This window comes from Oncorhynchus clarkii, chromosome 7, assembly GCF_045791955.1.
Source record: "Oncorhynchus clarkii lewisi isolate Uvic-CL-2024 chromosome 7, UVic_Ocla_1.0, whole genome shotgun sequence".
Taxonomy (NCBI): domain Eukaryota; kingdom Metazoa; phylum Chordata; class Actinopteri; order Salmoniformes; family Salmonidae; genus Oncorhynchus; species Oncorhynchus clarkii.
Genome location: NC_092153.1, coordinates 13,386,741 through 13,411,491, shown reverse-complemented (window position 1 = coordinate 13,411,491; position 24,751 = coordinate 13,386,741). Strand labels below are relative to the sequence as shown.

At 43.7% G+C, this 24,751-nt stretch overlaps 1 protein-coding gene across 3 annotated transcripts in view; it reads right to left on the bottom strand.

Annotated features, from left to right (window-relative positions):
- Positions 1–21,698, bottom strand: part of LOC139412919 (phospholipid-transporting ATPase IH-like) — a 95,774-nt gene extending 74,076 nt beyond the window's left edge. For all 3 annotated transcript variants that reach the window (XM_071159789.1, XM_071159790.1, XM_071159791.1), the window contains exon 1: positions 21,272–21,698. In XM_071159789.1, coding sequence (XP_071015890.1) covers positions 21,272–21,310 — 39 coding nt within the window. In that variant the 5' untranslated portion in view covers positions 21,311–21,698. The remainder of the gene's footprint in view (positions 1–21,271) is intronic.
- Between the last annotated feature and the right edge of the window lie 3,053 nt (positions 21,699–24,751).

The following is a 24,751-nucleotide window of genomic DNA, read 5'->3' as shown; positions in this document are numbered from 1 at the left end:
TCTGTAAATAGCCCATTCAACTACCTCATCCCCATACTGTATTTATTTATTTATCTTGCTCCTTTGCACCCCAGTATCTCTACTTGCACATTCATCTTCTGCACATCTACCATTCCAGTGTTTAACTGCTATATTGTAATTACTTCACCACCATTGCCTATTTATTGCCGTACCTCCCTTATCCTACCTCATTTGCACACACTGTATATAGACTTTTTCTACTGTATTATTGACTGTATGTTTGTTTTACTCCATGTGTAACTCTGTGTTGTTGTGTGTCAAACTGCTTTGCTTTATCTTGGCCAGGTCACAGTTGTAAATGAGAACTTGTTCTCAACTAGCCTACCTGGTTAAATAAATGTGACGTTTTAAAAAATTAAGGAAAAAAATGCATGGTGTCATACAGTAGTCTGCTGTAAGGCTCAGTACAGGACAGCACCATGCATGGAGTCATTCAGTAGTCTGCTGTAAGGCTCAGTACAGGACAGCACCATGCATGGAGTCATTCAGTAGTCTGCTGTAAGGCTCAGTACAGGACAGCACCATGCATGGAGTCATTCAGTAGTCTGCTGTAAGGCTCAGTACAGGACAGCACCATGCATGGAGTCATTCAGTAGTCTGCTGTAAGGCTCAGTACAGGACAGCACCATGCATGGAGTCATTCAGTAGTCTGCTGTAAGGCTCAGTACAGGACAGCACCATGCATGGAGTCATTCAGTAGTCTGCTGTAAGGCTCAGTACAGGACAGCACCATGCATGGAGTCATTCAGTAGTCTGCTGTAAGGCTCAGTACAGGACAGCACCATGCATAGTGTCATAGTCTACTGTAAGGCTCAGTACAGGACAGCACCATGCATAGTGTCATAGTCTACTGTAAGGCTCAGTACAGGACAGCACCATGCATAGTGTCATAGTCTACTGTAAGGCTCAGTACAGGACAGCACCATGCATAGTGTCATAGTCTACTGTAAGGCTCAGTACAGGACAGCACCATGCATAGTGTCATAGTCTACTGTAAGGCTCAGTACAGGACAGCACCATGCATAGTGTCATAGTCTGCTGTAAGGCTCAGTACAGGACAGCACCATGCATAGTGTCATAGTCTACTGTAAGGCTCAGTACAGGACAGCACCATGCATAGTGTCATAGTCTGCTGTAAGGCTCAGTACAGGACAGCACCATGCATGGAGTCATACAGTAGTTAGCTGTACGGCTCAGTACAGGACAGCACCATGCATGGTGTCATACAGTAGTCTGCTGTAAGGCTCAGTACAGGACAGCACCATGCATAGTGTCATAGTCTACTGTAAGGCTCAGTACAGGACAGCACCATACATGGTGTCAGTCTAATGTAAGGCTCAGTACAGGACAGCACCATACATGGTGTCAGTCTAATGTAAGGCTCAGTACAGGACAGCACCATGCATAGTGTCATAGTCTACTGTAAGGCTCAGTACAGGACAGCACCATGCATAGTGTCATAGTCTACTGTAAGGCTCAGTACAGGACAGCACCATGCATAGTGTCATAGTCTGCTGTAAGGCTCAGTACAGGACAGCACCATGCATAGTGTCATAGTCTGCTGTAAGGCTCAGTACAGGACAGCACCATGCATGGAGTCATTCAGTAGTCTGCTGTAAGGCTCAGTACAGGACAGCACCATGCATGGAGTCATTCAGTAGTCTGCTGTAAGGCTCAGTACAGGACAGCACCATGCATGGAGTCATTCAGTAGTCTGCTGTAAGGCTCAGTACAGGACAGCACCATGCATGGAGTCATTCAGTAGTCTGCTGTAAGGCTCAGTACAAGACAGCACCATGCATGGTCATTCAGTAGTCTGCTGTAAGGCTCAGTACAGGACAGCACCATGCATGGAGTCATTCAGTAGTCTGCTGTAAGGCTCAGTACAGGACAGCACCATGCATGGAGTCATTCAGTAGTCTGCTGTAAGGCTCAGTACAGGACAGCACCATGCATGGAGTCATTCAGTAGTCTGCTGTAAGGCTCAGTACAGGACAGCACCATGCATAGTGTCATAGTCTACTGTAAGGCTCAGTACAGGACAGCACCATGCATAGTGTCATAGTCTACTGTAAGGCTCAGTACAGGACAGCACCATGCATAGTGTCATAGTCTACTGTAAGGCTCAGTACAGGACAGCACCATGCATAGTGTCATAGTCTACTGTAAGGCTCAGTACAGGACAGCACCATGCATAGTGTCATAGTCTACTGTAAGGCTCAGTACAGGACAGCACCATGCATAGTGTCATAGTCTGCTGTAAGGCTCAGTACAGGACAGCACCATGCATAGTGTCATAGTCTACTGTAAGGCTCAGTACAGGACAGCACCATGCATAGTGTCATAGTCTGCTGTAAGGCTCAGTACAGGACAGCACCATGCATGGAGTCATACAGTAGTTAGCTGTACGGCTCAGTACAGGACAGCACCATGCATGGTGTCATACAGTAGTCTGCTGTAAGGCTCAGTACAGGACAGCACCATGCATAGTGTCATAGTCTACTGTAAGGCTCAGTACAGGACAGCACCATACATGGTGTCAGTCTAATGTAAGGCTCAGTACAGGACAGCACCATACATGGTGTCAGTCTAATGTAAGGCTCAGTACAGGACAGCACCATGCATAGTGTCATAGTCTACTGTAAGGCTCAGTACAGGACAGCACCATGCATAGTGTCATAGTCTACTGTAAGGCTCAGTACAGGACAGCACCATGCATAGTGTCATAGTCTGCTGTAAGGCTCAGTACAGGACAGCACCATGCATAGTGTCATAGTCTACTGTAAGGCTCAGTACAGGACAGCACCATGCATAGTGTCATAGTCTACTGTAAGGCTCAGTACAGGACAGCACCATGCATAGTGTCATAGTCTACTGTAAGGCTCAGTACAGGACAGCACCATGCATAGTGTCATAGTCTACTGTAAGGCTCAGTACAGGACAGCACCATGCATAGTGTCATAGTCTACTGTAAGGCTCAGTACAGGACAGCACCATGCATAGTGTCATAGTCTACTGTAAGGCTCAGTACAAGACAGCACCATGCATAGTGTCATAGTCTGCTGTAAGGCTCAGTACAGGACAGCACCATGCATGGAGTCATACAGTAGTTAGCTGTACGGCTCAGTACAGGACAGCACCATGCATAGTGTCATAGTCTACTGTAAGGCTCAGTACAGGACAGCACCATGCATAGTGTCATAGTCTACTGTAAGGCTCAGTACAGGACAGCACCATGCATAGTGTCATAGTCTACTGTAAGGCTCAGTACAGGACAGCACCATGCATAGTGTCATAGTCTACTGTAAGGCTCAGTACAGGACAGCACCATGCATAGTGTCATAGTCTACTGTAAGGCTCAGTACAGGACAGCACCATGCATGGAGTCATACAGTAGTTAGCTGTAAGGCTCAGTACAGGACAGCACCATGCATAGTGTCATAGTCTACTGTAAGGCTCAGTACAGGACAGCACCATGCATAGTGTCATAGTCTACTGTAAGGCTCAGTACAGGACAGCACCATGCATAGTGTCATAGTCTACTGTAAGGCTCAGTACAGGACAGCACCATGCATAGTGTCATAGTCTACTGTAAGGCTCAGTACAGGACAGCACCATGCATAGTGTCATAGTCTACTGTAAGGCTCAGTACAGGACAGCACCATGCATAGTGTCATAGTCTACTGTAAGGCTCAGTACAGGACAGCACCATGCATAGTGTCATAGTCTGCTGTAAGGCTCAGTACAGGACAGCACCATGCATAGTGTCATAGTCTGCTGTAAGGCTCAGTACAGGACAGCACCATACATGGTGTCAGTCTAATGTAAGGCTCAGTATAGGACAGCACCATGCATGGAGTCATACTGTAGTCTGCTGTAAGGCTCAGTACAGGACAGCACCATGCATGGAGTCAGTCTGCTGTAAGGCTCAGTGCAGGACAGCACCATGCATGGAGTCAGTCTGCTGTAAGGCTCAGTACAGGACAGCTGCTGAATCAGTATGTAAATAAACTCCTTTCTCCATGCTACAGAGGGTAGGACAGAGGAAGAGGCAATGCTAAGCTATACTAGCCCAAACTTCCTGGGCCTTCGCTACACCATCTCCTCATAAATCATCTTCTCACGTCCTCCTTTTGTTCCAGGAGACACTACACACACAGACCATGGCACAAGATGATATCGTATCTTAGAGGTATCACATGGGGAACCCACAGTGATAAGTGATAAACTATTGTGTTGGCGGCTCATAGTGTTTTCTGGGATCTGCTCAGCTGATTGGGGTTAGCAGTAAACAACTGATGTGTGGTAGGAAAGTGTTCTACCTGTAACCCTCTAGCATAGTCAGAGATACTGTAGTCAGCAGGGAATGACATGAGCACAGAGTGATAGGAAACAGCAACACCTAAGTCCCAGCGTCCCAGGCTATTTGTTATTGTAGAGGCCGACTTGTCCCAGTCCCAGGGATATAAGTCAGTCCACCCAGAGCTGAGTGTTCCCAAGGCTGTGTTTTGTCCCAGGCAGGACCAGACAGGCTCCAGGGGGTGTGAAGTGGTGGATATTAGGCTGTAGCAGGATGGAACCAGACTAATTAGTCTATTTCCATGAATTGCTGACTGGCCGTCTGCTACATGGTGAGAAGACTTATCATATTATACTACTGATTCATGGCACACTGTGACAGACGCTGTTTAACTGTCAATGCTTGGACGGGAAACAAAAATGCTGTTCCTCAAAGTATGATTCATTACTAATGTCAAGTAATGAAGCAATCTGTATTATCACAGACGGAGAGGTTCACAAACTCAATACAAGCCTGATGAGACTTTAAAGGAGAGTTCCGAGTGGCGCAGTAGTCTAAGTAGCTGTGCCACTAGAGATCCTGGTTCGAGTCCAGGCTCTGTCGCAGCCGGCAGACGCATGGGGCGGCACACAGTTGGCCCAGCGTCGTCCGGGGTGGTTATGGCCGGCTGGAATGTACTTGTCCCATCGCAGTCTAGCGTCTCCTGTGGCGGGCTGGGCGCCATGCACGCTGACACAGTCGCCAGGTGTACAGTGTTTCCTCTGACACATTGGTGCGGCTGGCTTCCGGGTTAAGCGGGCATTGTGTCAAGAAGCAGCGTGGCTTGGCTGGGTCGTGTTTCGGAGGGCGCACGGCTCTTGACCTTCACCTCTCCCGAGTCCATACAGGGGTTGCAGCGTTGGGACAAGACTGCAACTACCAATTGAATATCAAGAATTTGAGGTGAAAAAGGGGTAAAACAATTCTTTAAAAAAATACTGCTACACAAACAAGTCACATAAGCATGGTTGGTTCCTGCATGACTGATACCAGAACAACTTACCTTGAAACTGAGATACTCCTTTTGGTTCCCAGAGCAATGTTCTGGGCATACTGCCAAATTGACTAAGCAATCTGTCACTCGCATAAACCCAACCAAGACAGGTTATTAGAAAGCAGCATTATTCTAAACATGATTGGATACACACAGAACATTTCCATCACAATGCATTACTAACGTCAAGTGGAAAAGGTGCAGAGTAACAAAGGTGCAGGTTATCAGTGTGTTCATGTGGCTTCATAAGCAGTATGACTCCCAGGATGGCTGTGTGACGTCGTCTGTAGAGTGGTGCCAGGTTTGGTCTTCTCCTCTCTGTCTCTCTTCCTGCTCGGTCTCCCCAGCTATCGTCTCTGTTTCTGTGTGTGTGTGTGTGTGTGTATGTGTGTGTGTGTGTGTGTGTAGGTGGAAATCTTCTCCTCACCTAACGCCAAACAGCATTACTACGCATTAGATCAAAGTTCAGGGGGGCTCGAGCTTTTTGTGACTAACTAACCCAGTGCGTACTGCATCCAATGGGTTGCCTTCCTCTCTCCCTCTACTCACTGTCACGCTGTCTAATAGACACCATTGATGCCCATCAAAAGTTACAGTATGTTATTCAATAGTCATGTACAGTGCCTTGCGAAAGTATTCGGCCCCCTTGAACTTTGCGACCTTTTTCCACATTTCAGGCTTCAAACATAAAGATATAAAACTGTATTCTTTTGTGAAGAATCAACAACAAGTAGGACACAATCATGAAGTGGAACGACATTTATTGGATATTTCAAACTTTTTTAACAAATCAAAAACTGAAAAATTGGGCGTGCAAAATTATTCAGCCCCCTTAAGTTAATACTTTGTATCGCCACCTTTTGCTGCGATTACAGCTGTAAGTCGCTTGGGGTATGTCTCTATCAGTTTTGCACATCGAGAGACTGACATTTTTTCCCATTCCTCCTTGCAAAACAGCTCGAGCTCAGTGAGGTTAGATGGAGAGCATTTGTGAACAGCAGTTTTCAGTTCTTTCCACAGATTCTCGATTGGATTCAGGTCTGGACTTTGACTTGGCCATTCTAACACCTGGATATGTTTATTATTGAACCATTCCATTGTAGATTTTGCTTTATGTTTTGGATCATTGTCTTGTTGGAAGACAAATCTCCGTCCCAGTCTCAGGTCTTTTGCAGACTCCATCAGGTTTTCTTCCAGAATGGTCCTGTATTTGGCTCCATCCATCTTCCCATCAATTTTAACCATCTTCCCTGTCCCTGCTGAAGAAAAGCAGGCCCAAACCATGATGCTGCCACCACCATGTTTGACAGTGGGGATGGTGTGTTCAGCTGTGTTGCTTTTACGCCAAACATAACGTTTTGCATTGTTGTCAAAAAGTTCAATTTTGGTTTCATCTGACTTCATTCTTCTTCCACATGTTTGGTGTGTCTCCCAGGTGGCTTGTGGCAAACTTTAAACAACACTTTTTATGGATATCTTTAAGAAATGGCTTTCTTCTTGCCACTCTTCCATAAAGGCCAGATTTGTGCAATATACGACTGATTGTTGTCCTATGGACAGAGTCTCCCACCTCAGCTGTAGATCTCTGCAGTTCATCCAGAGTGATCATGGGCCTCTTGGCTGCATCTCTGATCAGTCTTCTCCTTGTATGAGCTGAAAGTTTAGAGGGACGGCCAGGTCTTGGTAGATTTGCAGTGGTCTGATACTCCTTCCATTTCAATATTATCGCTTGCACAGTGCTCCTTGGGATGTTTAAAGCTTGGGAAATCTTTTTGTATCCAAATCCGGCTTTAAACTTCTTCACACCAGTATCTCGGACCTGCCTGGTGTGTTCCTTGTTCTTCATGATGCTCTCTGCGCTTTTAACGGACCTATAAGACTATCACAGTGCAGGTGCATTTATACGGAGACTTGATTACACACAGGTGGATTGTATTTATCATCATTAGTCATTTAGGTTAACATTGGATCATTCAGAGATCCTCACTGAACTTCTGGAGAGAGTTTGCTGCACGGAAAGTAAAGGGGCTGAATAATTTTGCACACCCAATTTTTCAGTTTTTGATTTGTTAAAAAAGTTTGAAATATCCAATAAATGTCGTTCCACTTCATGATTGTGTCCCACTTGTTGTTGATTCTTCACAAAAGAATACAGTTTTATATCTTTATGTTTGAAGTCTGAAATATGGCAAAAAGTCGCAAAGTTCAAGGGGGCCGAATACTTTTGCAAGGCACTGTATGTAGTGAAGTAGTGTGTGTGTGTGTTTTCCAGGCCTAAGAGGCAGTGTGTCTGAGAGAGCAACATTAATCCCAGGACGGCCACACCACACACACACACACACACACACACACACACACACACACACACACACACACACACACACACACACACACACACACACACACACACACACACACACACACACACACACACACACACACACACACACACACACACACACACACACACACACACACACACACACACGATGCACTGCATTCCAGAGACAGGAAAACATCCAACTCAACTCCATTCAAGTCTACCCGACAACACTCAAAACACACTCAGAACAAGTGCACATAAAAACTCTAAATGTTGTCGCCAAAAGATTTTAGCCTTTGGAATCCGCTGAACACAGATATGAATCCTAACAAAGCTCCTCATGACTGATCATCTACATGGTCACACTAGTGAGCATGTTACACCATAGAGGCAGTTATGTTCTGGGCTAAACAGTCACATGATCACACAGGCCTTAGTCATGTGATGGGGGACTGACTGTGTTGTGGGATCAGACCAGCTGACCCTTCAGCAGGGGTAAATATGTTAAGACCTAATCTGCTCAGCTCTACTGAACACAGGCACTGTGAGGAACACCTCAGAACTCTGTGCTCAGCCAGGTTTGATTATACCTCCACTCCCATCAATTCAAACTTTATAAACTACACAAGCTTCCAACATATAAATGAATGAGATACCAAACCCGTTCACAGGGTTGGTTAACTCTTCAGATTCCTCAGGTCTCCATGGAATTAGGTAAATCCACTTTTAGTTCTCGCGCTCCACAAAATGTATTACATTTAGATTCCCTGGTGCCACTAGGGCAGTTTGAAATCCTGATGATGAATGAGTTCACAGAGGTGTGCAATAGTTTTGACTGATTGATTTAGTAGCTTGTTAATGAAGGCTGTGATGTTGCTGATGTTCTAATGTAATGTACTTGTTATTGGATATTTCTTTAAATCTTTTGCTTTGTGGTCTCAGGCCACCATTGAAAATGAATCCTGGTCTCAACTGGACTCCACTGACTAAATAAAAGTAGCTAAGAATGTATCAAATGACAATAGAACAGACGCCAGAACAGAAATGCCAAAAAAATAGACCTGTCAATTCCAGGGCTGTGTTCAAAAACCTAGCGGAGGTGTAAGTGTGAGCGTCACAGTGAAAGTGTCTCTCTGGTCTCAGTGTAAAAGGTTACATCGCCGTGCACCGACCACGTATTGCAACAATGAGGAGGGCTCGTAAAAGCTCCGCATTGACATGATTGGGACTTCCTGTATAAACACAAACACTTCTTTGACAACTTCCTTCACAACAGCTCTGCTCCGCGAAGCGTAAGAAGTATACATGCCCTGACTTCTGCAGAGGCCGTATCTCAGTAAATGCTGTACAGCCACTGCAGACCTCAGATTGACCATACAGAGGCTTTAAGGCTGTCTGTCTGTGGTGCTATCTAATCCTCCAGACTAGAGCCAGGCGTGTGTGTGTGTTGGCCCTGTGGCATCACTTCACTACACTCTCACCTTAGCAGCACCAGTCAATCTCCTACTACCTATAAAACATTCACCAGCTAAAGCCAGGACCAAAAATAGCATAGACCTGTCAGGAACCTCACTGTCATAGAGCTAGGAGCCAGCCAGGGGACAACACAGACCCCAGTCACAGCTCTGACTCCTTTAACCCTTTATTTCGTTAGTTTTGAATGAAAACATTGAACATCGATACCAGTGAAAGTTTTGAACGGAGAGAGTTGAGGTTATTTTTTTCTGACTTGAAGCTGAATTGTTCTGACTAGCAGAAATCTCGCTCACACTCACTCAACAACCCAATACCTCTCCGTCAGATCACTGACAGCAGCCTGATAGCAGCCTCGCTCTTCTCTCCTAAACGCTTCAAATCGATCTGTGGGCACATTGTATCCACTCACCTCAGCAGGCGTTTGATAGACAAAAGGCTGCCAGCAAGAGCCAGCCATCTTTAAATAGATCATTTAGCAGATTACAGGCCTAGACTGAGGGATTTCTAAGCACGCAGAGACAAAAGGACATGGTAGGGAAGTGATACGGAAACAATGGAAATCTGTTCTGAAGTTCACGGAGCTCGCAAAGTAAAAGTTGAAAAATAATGTATTTGTGAGATCAGATTAGGCAATTTGTAATACTTGTGTCATTACGGTGCCTCAGCCCACTCACAATGTGGACAACGAACACGATCATGTGTGATATTTGATCACAGGATATGACAGATATACACACACATACATACACTGAATGTACAAAACATTAAGGTCACCTGCTCTTTCCATGACAGACTGACCAGGTGAATCAAATCAAATGTTATTGGTCACATACACATGGTTAGCAGATGTTATTGGTCACATACACATGGTTAGCAGATGTTATTGGTCACATACACATGGTTAGCAGATGTTATTGGTCACATACACATGGTTAGCAGATGTTATTGGTCACATACACATGGTTAGCAGATGTTATTGGTCACATACACATGGTTAGCAGATGTTATTGGTCACATACACATGGTTAGCAGATGTTATTGGTCACATACACATGGTTAGCAGATGTTATTGGTCACATACACATGGTTAGCAGATGTTATTGGTCACATATACATGGTTAGCAGATGTTATTGGTCACATACACATGGTTAGCAGATGTTATTGGTCACATACACATGGTTAGCAGATGTTATTGGTCACATACACATGGTTAGCAGATGTTATTGGTCACATACACATGGTTAGCAGATGTTATTGGTCACATACACATGGTTAGCAGATGTTATTGGTCATACACATGGTTAGCAGATGTTATTGGTCACATACACATGGTTAGCATATGTTACTGGTCACATACACATGGTTAGCAGATGTTATTGGTCACATACACATGGTTAGCAGATGTTATTGGTCACATACACATGGTTAGCAGATGTTATTGGTCACATATACATGGTTAGCAGATGTTATTGCGAGTGTGGCAAAATGCTTGTGCTTTTAGTTCCTACAGTGCAGCAATATCTAACAATTCCCCAACAATGACCTAATACACACAAATCTAAGTAAAGAAATGGAATAAGAATATAAATATATGGATGAGCAATGACAGAGCAACATTGGCAAGATGCAATAGATGGTATAGAATACAGTATATACAGTGCCTTGCGAAAGTATTCGGCCCCCTTGAACTTTGCGACCTTTTGCCACATTTCAGGCTTCAAACATAAAGATATAAAACTGTATTTTTTTGTGAAGAATCAACAACAAGTGGGACACAATCATGAAGTGGAATGACATTTATTGGATATTTCAAACTTTTTTAACAAATCAAAAACTGAAAAATTGGGCGTGCAAAATTATTCAGCCCCTTTACTTTCAGTGCAGCAAACTCTCTCCAGAAGTTCAGTGAGGATCTCTGAATGATCCAATGTTGACCTAAATGACTAATGATGATAAATACAATCCAATCAAGTCTCCGTATAAATGCACCTGCACTGTGATAGTCTCAGAGGTCCGTTAAAAGCGCAGAGAGCATCATGAAGAACAAGGAACACACCAGGCAGGTCCGAGATACTGTTGTGAAGAAGTTTAAAGCCGGATTTGGATACAAAAAGATTTCCCAAGCTTTAAACATCCCAAGGAGCACTGTGCAAGCGATAATATTGAAATGGAAGTAGTATCAGACCACTGCAAATCTACCAAGACCTGGCCGTCCCTCTAAACTTTCAGCTCATTCAAGGAGAAGACTGATCAGAGATGCAGCCAAGAGGCCCATGATCACTCTGGATGATCACTCTGGATGAACTGCAGAGATCTACAGCTGAGGTGGGAGACTCTGTCCATAGGACAACAATCAGTCGTATATTGCACAAATCTGGCCTTTATGGAAGAGTGGCAAGAAGAAAGCCATTTCTTAAAGATATCCATAAAAAGTGTTGTTTAAAGTTTGCCACAAGCCACCTGGGAGACACACCAAACATGTGGAAGAAGGTGCTCTGGTCAGATGAAACCAAAATTGAACTTTTTGGCAACAATGCAAAACGTTATGTTTGGCGTAAAAGCAACACAGCTGAACACACCATCCCCACTGTCAAACATGGTGGTGGCAGCATCATGGTTTGGGCCTGCTTTTCTTCAGCAGGGACAGGGAAGATGGTTAAAATTGATGGGAAGATGGATGGAGCCAAATACAGGACCATTCTGGAAGAAAACCTGATGGAGTCTGCAAAAGACCTGAGACTGGGACGGAGATTTGTCTTCCAACAAGACAATGATCCAAAACATAAAGCAAAATCTACAATGGAATGGTTCAAAAATAAACATATCCAGGTGTTAGAATGGCCAAGTCAAAGTCCAGACCTGAATCCAATCGAGAATCTGTGGAAAGAACTGAAAACTGCTGTTCACAAATGCTCTCCATCCAACCTCACTGAGCTCGAGCTGTTTTGCAAGGAGGAATGGGAAAAAATGTCAGTCTCTCGATGTGCAAAACTGATAGAGACATACCCCAAGCGACTTACAGCTGTAATCGCAGCAAAAGGTGGCGCTACAAAGTATTAACTTAAGGGGGCTGAATAATTTTGCACGCCCAATTTTTCAGTTTTTGATTTGTTAAAAAAGTTTGAAATATCCAATAAATGTCGTTCCACTTCATGATTGTGTCCCACTTGTTGTTGATTCTTCACAAAAAATACAGTTTTATATCTTTATGTTTGAAGCCTGAAATGTGGCAAAAGGTCGCAAAGTTCAAGGGGGCCGAATACTTTCGCAAGGCACTGTACATATGAGATGAGTAATGCAAGATATGTAAACATTATTAAAGTTACATTATTAAAGTGACTAGTGATCTATTTATTAAAGTGGCCAATGATTTCAAGTCTGTGTGTAGGCAGCAGCCTCTCTGTGTTAGTGATGGCTGTTTAACAGTCTGATGGCCTTGAGATAGAAGCTGTTTTTCAGTCTCTCGGTCGCAGCTTTGATGCACCTGTACTGACCTCGCCTTCTGGATGGTAGCGGGGTGAACAGGCAGTGGCTCGGGTGGTTGTTGTCCTTGATGATCCTGTCACATCAGGTGCTGTAAGTGTCCTGGAGGGCAGTTGGTTTGGGAAAGGGGGATACCTAGTCAGTTGTACAACTGAATGCATTCAACTGAAATGTGTCTCCCGCATTTAACCCAAACCCCTCTGAATCAGAGAGGTGTGGGGGGCTGCCATAATCAACATCACCCATGGCCACGCAGTCATGGGTGAACAGGGAGTACAGGAGGGGGCTGAGCACACACACTTGTGGGGCCCCAGTGTTGAGGATCAGCGAAGTAGAGATGTTGTTTCCTATCTTCACCACCTGGGGACGGCCCGTCAGGAAGTCCAGGACCCAATTGCAGAGGGCGGAGTTCCGTATAGCTATAATGATTGGTCGACGGTAGGAAGGGGGCAGGAGTTACTGTATAAACACAAACTCACTTCTTTCCTTCACAGCAGCTCTGCATGAAAGCTATGATCCCTTATTAATTTACTTGTTAAATCCTCCTCAATTAGTGTAGGTGAGGAGACAGGTTAAAGAAGGATTTTTAAGTATTGAAAATGGATTGTGTATGTGTGTGTGTGGGGGGGGGGGGGGGGGGGGGGCAACTCAATATTAGGAAGGAGTTCCTAATGTTTTGTACACTCAGTGTATATTTATGCCTACTTTAGTTAGTGGTGACACAATGACCTCAGAAATCCCCCATTCCAGCACTTTCCATGCCCTTACAATCTACTCAACCACAGTTCAGAGCATGAAGAGATTGTTTTTATCACCCAGACAATTCAATTTGACTTCCATCACCACATTATTATAAAGCCTCTCTCTCATTCCCCCACCCCTTCTCTCTCTCATTCCCCCACCCCTTCTCTCTCTCTCATTCCCCCACCCCTTCTCTCTCTCATTCCCTAACCCCTTCTCTCTCTTGTTACCGGCTTCAGTTGGCGAAACCTTTCCCCTTTTCCTGTGTGTGTGTGTAATGCTGCTGTCTCACCCCAGGCATCCTGGCTGGTGGGCGGTCACATGATGATCCAATGATCCAGTACTCCAGGGAAACAAAATCCCTCTGTCTACACTGAGGTCTTCCTCTATGAGACTGAGGTCTTCCTCTATGAGACTGAGGTCTTCCTCTATGAGACTGAGGTCTTCCTCTATGAGACTGAGGTCTTCCTCTATGAGACTGAGGTCTTCCTCTATGAGACTGAGGTCTTCCTCTGATGATCAGAGACAACAAAGTTGTAGCAGGATCTTGTTATAACATGTTACAATTCAGGAAAATATCATTATCTTTGATTAATTTCAAAACAGAATGACACTTTGACACTATCAGATTTCTGCTGCAGAGAACACATCCTATATTGATAAAGACCAAAGTTAAAATTCAGACTGCCATGTCTTTGTTCTAGTTTTCAGACGACCTTTCTTGTACATTATGTATGACAGACAAACCATAGACAGTCAATCACATGAGTGTTTAACATGTTTTCTATGACGACAACCAATGTTGAAAGGTCAGAGGTCACAGCCTAAACACATCAGCAGCGTGACGTCTATAGAACCAACCATTAACTTCTAATCAAACTAGTCTTTGTGCTCCATTATAACCCTGAAAAGGGTTTTTTAAAAGGGGATCACACACTGGTTTTCCGCTCCGCTCGTCCGGACACGGGCCAGAGAGCTGGGTGCATGAGCCCTGATGTCCTTGGTCATCACTGTGGGAACAGGAGGAGGATCTATATTATGGTACGCTGCACCACGGCTCTCACCTATGGTGTTGACACAGTGGATAAAATAGTACTACGCCTCAGTGTGTTTCATTAGCTCCCTATCAGCCGTGAAATAAAGCTGCCACCTGTGCCCTCAGCCACTCCCCCCTCTCTTTCATCTCCTCTCTCCATCTCTTCCTCTTTTACTCAGTGACAGTCTGTTTCAAGGAGGCTCAAGACCCCCCCCCCCCCTCTCTGTCTTACACTCATTCACACAAGTTATTCCAAGGACAGAGTGTGTCTCCAAGTTGTCATGGCACATTCTTCAAGAATTCTGACAATTATTTAACCATTAGCTCACCATTTCCATCCCAGCTGGGGACCGTGAGGAGGGACGTCCTGTTTTAACTAGTCGCTCGTCATTAATCTGATTAATATCAGTCATAATAGAGCAAAGGGAATGTCAAGCTCTCTCTATCTCTCATAGTGTATTTCCAGGCTGAGCGTGCAGTTCATCAAGTCTAGAAGTTGAGAATCTCTCCTATTCGAACAGTGAGGACTTTCACGCTTCACTTCACTAAGGTCCTATCAAACTGACAAACGCTCATCCACCATCCATTGCTATTACATCACCACTGTCTGCTGTGCTAGGCTGGCTCATTCTCCTCTGACACTGCTGTGGATAGGTAGAGGGGCTCTGTTCTCTAGGACAGAATGTCCTGAACGATCCATCCACATAGAAATGTATTGTGTAGAATGGACAATGTTCTATCAGACAGTGTTCTATCACATTTCTATCTACATTCAGTTGTATGAATGTGTGGTGCTGGGCTGCTTTCATCCTGACATCACTGTAGATTAGAACCGTTTCAGTTGGATCACATGGAACAGGTTTTGAGCAGCTCCCTCTGGGCTCTGGGACCAGTGACCTAATAACAAAACACTGCTAAAAGAAAGGGAGTACTGTCATTGAGATTGGATTGAATTGAGCCCAAAGCCATTTCAACCTTTTGAGATACACCTGAGCGATGTTCCTGTCTCTGTGTGATCTCTAAAGAATGAGTGTGTGCTGTGTAGTGTAGTGAGATCTGATTCTCTGAGGGGGACGGCATTAAGGGTTATGCCCCCCTTTATCAGCACACTTTAGTGTTCCTATCCAAGGGCCCGGAACCAACACGTGGAACATTACCAAGTTCAAACACTCACTGGCTCAATCTCTCCTGATGTGGCCCTTTCTGCTCCATTAAATCACTGCAATCCATCATCAGCCTCTTGGTCCACAGGGCCCTCCCTGTGTAGGTTGATACTCAGCAGTACGGTTGGTAATACTGGAGCTGTAGCAGCTCAATAGTTATAGGCAGGGCCAAAGATATACAGAGTTTGGTGGTCAACTTGCTTTGAGATTCTAGAATTATGATGGGCACCATGTTGGAACCAAATGAATGGAAAGTAGAATGTTATTGTTATTGGATGGAAAGGAATTAACCGGATACTTAAAAGAGAGCAACAAGACAAAATGGATTAAGGAGCAGCTCAGTGGATCCCGGTTCAAGAAGTAGCCCAGTCTGTCCGCACAGAGAGGCAGACAGACACACGTACAGTATGAGGGTGTTAAGTCCTATGTTATTACCACCTGGCTGAAAGACCCTGGACCGAGAGACACAGAGGGTGGGTGCAGCGAGGTGTGATAACACTGTGATTACACAGCTCACACAGACATAATACCGCTATTTAACCTGGCTACAGTTAGATCAATACAGGAAGCTTTAGTCGAAGCTCTATGAGTGAGGTCTTCAGGGGAAATACGTACTCATGTCCATTGAGAGTTGCATAGTATTTTCATGCAGCAAGCCTACATCAAGGAAATGAGCTTTTTTTTCTTTATCTCAGACAAAATGGTTTTAAAGAGGCCAAGCATATTACATCACATTGTATTGTACAGTACAGCTTTTGAATTGATGTAATTTACACAACAACAACAACAAAAATATTTTTTGATCAGATAAAATGTTTGTGTGAACTTTAGAAACCCCTGACCGGATCCTAAGTCTAAACACTAACGACAAGTGGTGTCATGGCCCGTTATCCGTTTAGCTCAGATCCTACTAATCCCAAAACGTCCCTCCTGTCCCTAGAAACACAGCACAACAATCACAACACCATAGACAGTAGACAGTAGACCCTGTGTAAATATCCCACTGGTGGACACAGATGCTGTAGTACTGTATTACTGACTATCAGGAATAATGAAACACTAAGAACATGCTATACAGTACATCTAATGTAACAGAGTATAGGCTACTTTACATAATGGTAACATTACATGCTCATGAGTTTCCCTTTCAAAGCAAGTTAATTCAATATCTTTTGTCCCAGTTGGAGAGATCCATTGTGCAGTCAGATATGATCATTTACATGTCTGTATATTCACCTCTCAACAACATGACCCCATTATATCATGACGTGGTTCTAGTGTTTCATTAAGGTCCCTCCCCCTGGCGAGTATAAATGAGATGATCTATCTATGTGGACAGCCAGAGAGAGAGAGAGAGAGAGAGAGAGAGAGAGAGAGAGAGAGAGAGAGAGAGAGAGAGAGAGAGAGAGAGAGAGAGAGAGAGAGAGAGAGAGAGAGAGAGAGAGAGAGAGAGAGAGAGAGAGAGAGAGAGAGAGAGAGAGAGAGAGAGAGAGAGAGAGAGAGAGAGAGAGAGAGAGAGAGAGAGAGAGAGAGAGAGAGAGAGAGAGAGAGAGAGAGAGAGAGAGAGAGAGAGAGAGAGAGAGCTCCCCCACTCCTCACCTAATCCCCAGGAGACAGGAAGTCAGCAGGAGAGAGACTTCCTGTCCAGACGAGCTGATTAGTCAGCAGCCAAACAGCCACGGCCCGGGAGTTTCAGGCTCTGTCCCACCTTTCTAGTATTGACCAGTGTGTTACTGTTCCTATGTGCTTGTGTCTGTCGGTCGGTCGCCCAATCTGCTTCATACATGTTTCATCGCTCACCTTCGTGTTAATGAATAATGCATTACTGTCTCTATGCTGTTGTTGTTTCTATGTTTCTGTGTATGATTTTGTACTTGTGTTTTGAGTGAACCCTCAGGAATAGGGAAGAGTAGCTGCTCCGGGAACCAAATAATTGAATAGAGAACAGATGTCATTGGCTGAGACTGATGACAGAATCATTGATAATGTCCTGATTCCTGTGTCCTGGCTGATTTCCCCCGAGGCAGAACACAGGGAATTACCCCAAAGGAATAATGTATTCATCAGTAACAAACCATTGTCAGGGGATGAGCCTAAAACACAGTGCTACACACAGAAAAAAGTCTGTACAACGAGCCTCATCATTGTAAGAAACAGCAATTTCACTCACGGCTTCAGCTCTATGGATGAATTAGTATTTTGGTTTCATAACCCACCAATACATCATAGGCGAGGAACAGCGGGCACCTTGTGCAAACTGACAGCTACAAAGATTACAGTGCTGCCTTTGAACACTTTTGCGGGAATGACAATTGTCAACCTAAAAAAGGTACACTTGCATAACTGCGTGTGTGTGTGTGTGTGTGTGTGTGTGTGTGTGTGGAAATCTTCTCCTCTCCTAACGCCAGACTGCATTACTACGCATTAGATCAAAGTTCAGGGGGGCCCAAGCTTTTCGTGACTAACTAACCCAGTGCGTACTGCATCCAATGGGTTGCCTTCCTCTCTCCCTCTACTCACTGTCACGCTCTCTAATAGACACCATTGATGCCCATCAAAAGTTACAGTATGTTATTCAATAGTCATGTATGTAGTGAAGTCCTATGGGTGTAGGTTTGTAGCCAATCACCAAGACAACATCACTATTTGCTATTCTTTAATTCACGCCCATCATCTCTCAACAGAGCGAGGCTGTGTGAATCAGAGTCTGTCTGTCAGCCCGTCTGTTTGCTGATAAACACACATCTCAACACGCGGCTACAGTCATGGCCTTCAGAGGTGACGCGCTGGACGACTCGCATGTATACCCCGACTAATCCATTGATGTTCTGTGTAGTTTTTTAAAATGTATTTGATTTTTTTACCCCCTTTTTCTCCCCAATTTCTTGGTATCCAATTGTTAGAAGTTACCGTCATGTCTCATCACTACAACTCTCATACGGGCTCGGGAGAGATGAAGGTCGAGAGCCATGCGTCCTCCGAAACACAACCCAACCAAGCCGCATTGCTTGGCTACAGTAAGTAATATGTCCATAAGCTTCTCCAAATGCCTCGAACCCCGTGGGCTCATGGGAAAAGCCCTCTGGATTAGCGCCAAACACGCATTACTGTACTGAACTGGATAACCCACAGCCCATAGGCTCCAATGTAACCTATTGATTTCCCCAGCAGCACATATCAGCCCTAAAACCACTGGATTACGTAATTCTCCACACAACTACGCTAGTCATATGGTCTGTGTAAAGAAGAAAAAAGGAGTGTTTGTTTGCTTTAGGTAAGCCAGAGGAGGCTGGTGGTCTAATGTCTAAAGAAAAAAGGAGTGTTAGGTAATCCAGAGGAGGCTGGTGGGAGGAGCTATAGGAGATGGGCTCATTAGCTGAAATAGCTGAAATAGAACAAATGGAACGGTATCAAAACACATCCAACATATGGAAACCATGTTTGAATCTGTTCCATTTATTCCATTCATTACAATGAGCCTGTCCTCCTATAGCTCCTCCCACCAGCCTCCTCCCACCAGCCTCCTCTGATGTAAACTTATGAGCAGGTGGTTTATGGACATCTGTAATATTTTTTGCTTCATCTTTTAACATGCAACACAGAACATAAATAAATTGGTAGAAGTGTGTATTTGCACTGTTGGGTTGTTGTTGTTTTACATAACTTTACCAGGGGTCGCTACCTCATGAGTTCAATTCCATTATTGTTATGTTTACATTTCAGTCAATGATTCAGTTTTCAATCATTATTCTGTCATTGCGTGCATCAGTTTGACTTTAGCCTATCTGCCGACCAATGTGCGCTTATATCATAATCTATTTCATGAAAAAGACATGAGGTGACATTGATGCTGTATCAGCAGTCAGCACAGGTTCCTGGTGATGTCAGAAGAAAAATATATATCAACAAATGATTTTGTCAGCAACTAGGCTGTAAATTAAAATATACAATAATAATAGGCTACAAGTGAATACTCTGCCAAGCTCGAAGAAGGAACTGAATTGTAGAACCCTATAGACTTAAATTGTGGTTTAAATGCAACTGTGATGATTTGCTCTTTTCGTATTCTAAGCTGAGTCCATACTTCACCTTACAGTCAAGACGATAGTGACATTGTGCAATTCAAAAAGTTTAAACCAACCAATTACAATCTCTTTGCTTAATTATTTAACTTTTTATGATGTAGCCCATTTAACCACATTCAGTAACCTGATAAGACTATTCCTGGAAAATGTGGGGTAAGTGCAACATAAAACAAAAACATTACAAGGGTTTGAGTGAGAGGACTAACTGGTGTCTCCAATTCGCCACACCTCTCCAAAGTGTGCACATTTCCTAAGCAGTTTCAATGCACTTTTAATGACTCAAAGAAGAGTCTTCAACTATAAGGTACCTTTTTTGCTCTCCTAGCTGTGACGTTGAGGAACTAGAGCAAGCACACCTGTATTTTTTTCATTTGTTAAACAACCCTGAATCGCCGGCATCACACAATTACTGTTGTTGTTTACACAACCCCAAAACGGCCCGTTATAAATCGCAATCTGGGTCAGGTGGGCATGATTTGAAAGCTTGTTCTAGTGCCATCATGACTAGCTAAATTATAAAATACGATCTAACAGCTTTCACAAGGCAATTCAGAGAAACAGATCGTAATTTTGGTGTACATAGAAATGAGTCATTAGTGCATTCGGGTGCGTGTGCCACGACACATTTTCTTCACAATAAACAAAGTCTCATTCTGTTTAGAACAACATAGGGTATGACGACATGTCATCTTGTAACTGTACATAAAACATAATGATCATAAACGTTGACACTGTATAGTTTTATTTCGAAATGTGAAGTTCACATTTGGACTCACTGTTTGGCTTGCTTGTATGACATCAAAGCGGTATTTACTATAATCCTCAATGTCTCATCTTTCAAAATACATAAAGTCATCTTAATTTATTCAGAGAACAAAAAATGTGCAAAATGTTGCCCAATTAGAGGGTGGGTTAGGGGTAACTTTTTGTCGTGCGTGGTACTCAAATTCATAAAGGCTGTCAGTCAAAACCCACACAGCGCGGTGAAGTGCAGTGCCGGAGCTCTGACGTCATGTAATTGAGTGTTCCTGTACAGCCATTACCTTCCAAATGTATTTATTTATCCGTTGTTTTACCAGGTAAGTTTGAGAACACGTTCTCATTTGCAGCAACGACCTGGGTAATAGTTACAGGGGAGAGGAGGGGGATGAATGAGCCAATTGTAAACTGGGGATTATTAGGTGATCGTGATGGTTTGGGGGCCAGATTAGGAATTTAGCCAGGACACCAGGGTTAACACCCTTACTCTTATGATAAGTGCCATGGGATCTTTAATGACCTCAGAGAGTCAGGACACCCGTTTAACGTCCCTTCCGAAAGACGGCACCCTACACAGGGCAGTGTCCCCAATCACTGCCCTGGGGCATTGGGATATTTTTTTAGGAGTTTATTAGTGCCGTAATCTATCATTTTCATCCGGTATATGGGTACGAGTGTAAAGGGCAACACACAATTGTTCATAGAAACGCAACAATGTTTAATTGAGAATAGACTGTAAAACCGCAACAACCTGACCAACAAGTTGGTAGCCTACTATACCCCATATACTTTTGCTTTGGCACAAGCAAATCGATTCCAAGAAAGTAATTCAGTGCAATAGGCTACTTACCCATCTGGTGATCAATTTGCGAATAGAGCTAAAATCCATTATTTAACAGGTTCCAGATGCTCCGGGCAATTTCTTTTTTGCAGTCTTCTTTAATCTTTTGACGCTAGCTAATTTTTATTTCTACTCTATACTCCATGACTTTCGGACGGTCCCCCTTTTCTGCCTAAGAACTATAATAGTCTGGGTGCGACTATTGTAATCCTATACAATCAGTCAGTCACCTATTGGTCTCTCTATGAAAGATAAAGCTCAAATGCCCACGCGCTTTCATAGTTCTGGTTTCATTCATATGCTGACATGTTAGTCTATGATTCAGCAGCCAGTGCGGTATTCTTTTTCCCTAATGTTTCAGACGCAAAGTCGCCTACTTCTACTAGTCAGAAGTAGCGTCTTCTTTTCCCTCTCCTGCCTTCTCTCTCTCACCTTCCTCGCGCGGGTAATCTTCTTGGCTCTCGGCTGTGGGAAATAAACGTTTTTCTTCCATCATAGGCTACGTCACTGGGAGCCGTAAGCGCTTGCGCAATCTAGTGTCACACACTTGCCAACTGGAATGTATCAGTTTCGGTCAGGCATGCATGCTCATGTCTTTTCTCAGCAGAATCGCTTAAAAAACTTATTCGGGATTGGTGGGTCCACTGCGGACGGTTGAGCTAATGTAGGCTAATGCGATTAATATGAGGTTGTAAGTAACAAGAACATTTCCCAGGACATGGACATATCTGATATTGGCAGAAACCATAAATGATTGTTAATCTAACTGCTCTGTCCAATTTACAGTAGCTATTACAGTGAAAGAATACGATGCTATTGTTTGAGGAGAGTGCACAGTTTTGAACATGAAAAGTTATTAAAAAACAAATTAGGCACATTTGGGCAGTCTTGATTCAACATTTTGAAAATAAATACAATGGTTGCTTGGATCAGTCTCAAACTTTGCACACGCACTGCTGTCATCTAGTGGCCAACATCTAAATTGCACCTGGGCTGGAATAATACATTATGGCCTTTCTCTTGCATTTCAAAGATGATGGTACAAAAAAAATACAAAACAACAGTTTATTTTGTTTTGTATTGTCTTTTACCTGATCGAATGTGTTATATTCTCCTACGTTCCTTTCACATTTCCACAAACTTCAACGTGTTTCCTTTCAAATGGTACCAAGAATATGTATATCCTTGCTTCAGGGCCAGAGCTACAGGCAGTTAGATTTGGGTATGTTATTTTAGGCGAAAATTGAAACAAAGGGGCCAATCCTAAAGAGGTTCTTAACTAATTCACAAAACTTGCATACACTAAGAGTTAGAAACCAAATGGAATGGCAAATTCCCCATTAATGCATGGCAGCGCACCATGGTAAGGTTTTGGACCATAAAGCCTAATTCATTTTGGCATGTGCAGGCTATAATAAACTTAAATCAAAAAGTGTGTGTGTTTGTGAGAGGGAGAGAGTTCACAAACCTGTTCTACTAACACACTGACACCTTAGGACCAGAACATCCAACATATCAGATCAAACCAAATTAAAACACAGTCTGAGTTTGAGTTTGAGATTATTTTATTTTTTACAGGGACAGTGCACATTAATCAACGTTTCAGTAAAAGTGCCGGTTTTAGCCAGCCGGCTAATTTTCAACCGCAGTCCCTGGGCAGGTTATTAAAAACAATTACAATATAGACAATCATTGAGCAGTGAGCACACGCAGAGCAACATAGGACAAGCAAGACATAGCATACAGACAGAGCAACATAGGACTAGCAAGACATAGCATACAGACAGAGCAACATAGGACAAGCAAGACATAGCATACAGACAGAGCAACATAGAACAAAAAGCAGCAAGACAAAATTCATAAAAGCAACAAAGCGTTTCCACACCTCACAAGCCACAGACAACATGGAAAGCGGCAATACACAGCTAGGGATTATGATCACAAATCTGATTGACCTTTAGCCATGTATTCATACATTTTGTGAAAGTGTGATAGGTGGTGCAGTTATGTGTGTCTGAAGGCAGTGTATTCCAGACATGGGAAGCTCTCACAGAGAAAGCGCATTTACTAAAGGTTATTTTCCTTAAGGGAACTATACAGTCACCTCTCATGGCAGACCTTGTGGATCTGCTGCCATATGTTTGGGTTTTCTGTTTAACAAAAATACTGAGTGGAGGGGGAGCCAGGCCATTTAGGATCTTGAATACAAAACATGCGTCAGTGTATTGCACAAGAATTTCCCAACTCAGGAGCTCAAGCTTTCTGAGGATGTAACAGTGATGGTGGCTATTGGGCTTCCTATCAAGCACCTTGAGAGCCTGTTTGTAGACAGACTGAATAGGTTTTAATGTTGTACAGCAAGCTTGGGCCCAACTAGTCAAGCAGTATGTTAAGTGGGGGAGTATCATAGATTTGAGGTACAATTGTAGTCAAACAATTTCGTATAAATCGGAAATTAGCTAGGTTGAATTTGGTTATCTGAATGACCTTTTTCACATGCTTTTTTACAGTACAGACAGAAGGCAGATCATTAATGTACAGGCTGAACAGGAGGGGCCCCTAGTATTGACCCTTGGGGCATGCCCACATCATAGCTAAGAGTGGGCGACAGCTCATTGCTCACTCTGACACACTGAGTTCTGCCTTCAAGGTATGATTTCATCCATCTCAAGGCATCGGGGGAAAAGTTGAACTTGGACAATTTTGTGATGAGAATCTCATGGTTAACAGTATCAAAAGCCTTCCTTAGGTCCAGAAACACAGCCCCAACAATGCCCCCTTTGTCCATCTTGGACTTCACATTTTCCAGAAGAAAGCAGTTGGCCGTTTCTGTGGAGTGTTTCGCTCTGAAGCCAAACTGCATGGAGTGTAATGTTAAGGGGCTGTTGTTGAGGTTGGCAATGAGTTGTTCTGCTACACACTTTTCAACAACCTTTGACACCACAGGTAGTATACTAATGGGCCTGTAGTTACTCACGTCAGCAGGGTCGCCAGATTTAAAGATGGGCGTTATTATGGCCGACTTCCATACCCTTGGAAACACCCAGAGACCAATAGATGTGTTGGTGACCTTAGTAATGGGGCCAATGAGTGACTCTTTGTAGTTTTTAAGAAAGGTAGAGTCCAGCCCAAACACATCTTTGGCTTTAGAGTTCTTTAGTGAGCTAATCACCCTGTTCATCTTTGACTCAGAAACCTCCCTTATGATGAAGACAGGTTGAGCGTCATTCACTAGCACTGAGCCCAAGAAACCAGTGGAGGGGTTCTGTATCAGCACCCAGTCAAAACAAAACATGGCACCCTGCAGAGGAAAATCTGTGCAACCACTGCAACACAGCAGAACACAAAACAGAGCTGTATTTCCTGACAAAATGTCACAAATATAAAACAATTAGAGAGTGTCATTTCCCCAAATTTGAAACCCTTATTCAAGGTTTCAAAGACCTCTCTGATGCGGATAGGCTAACCATCTTGTTGCGGGAGGACACA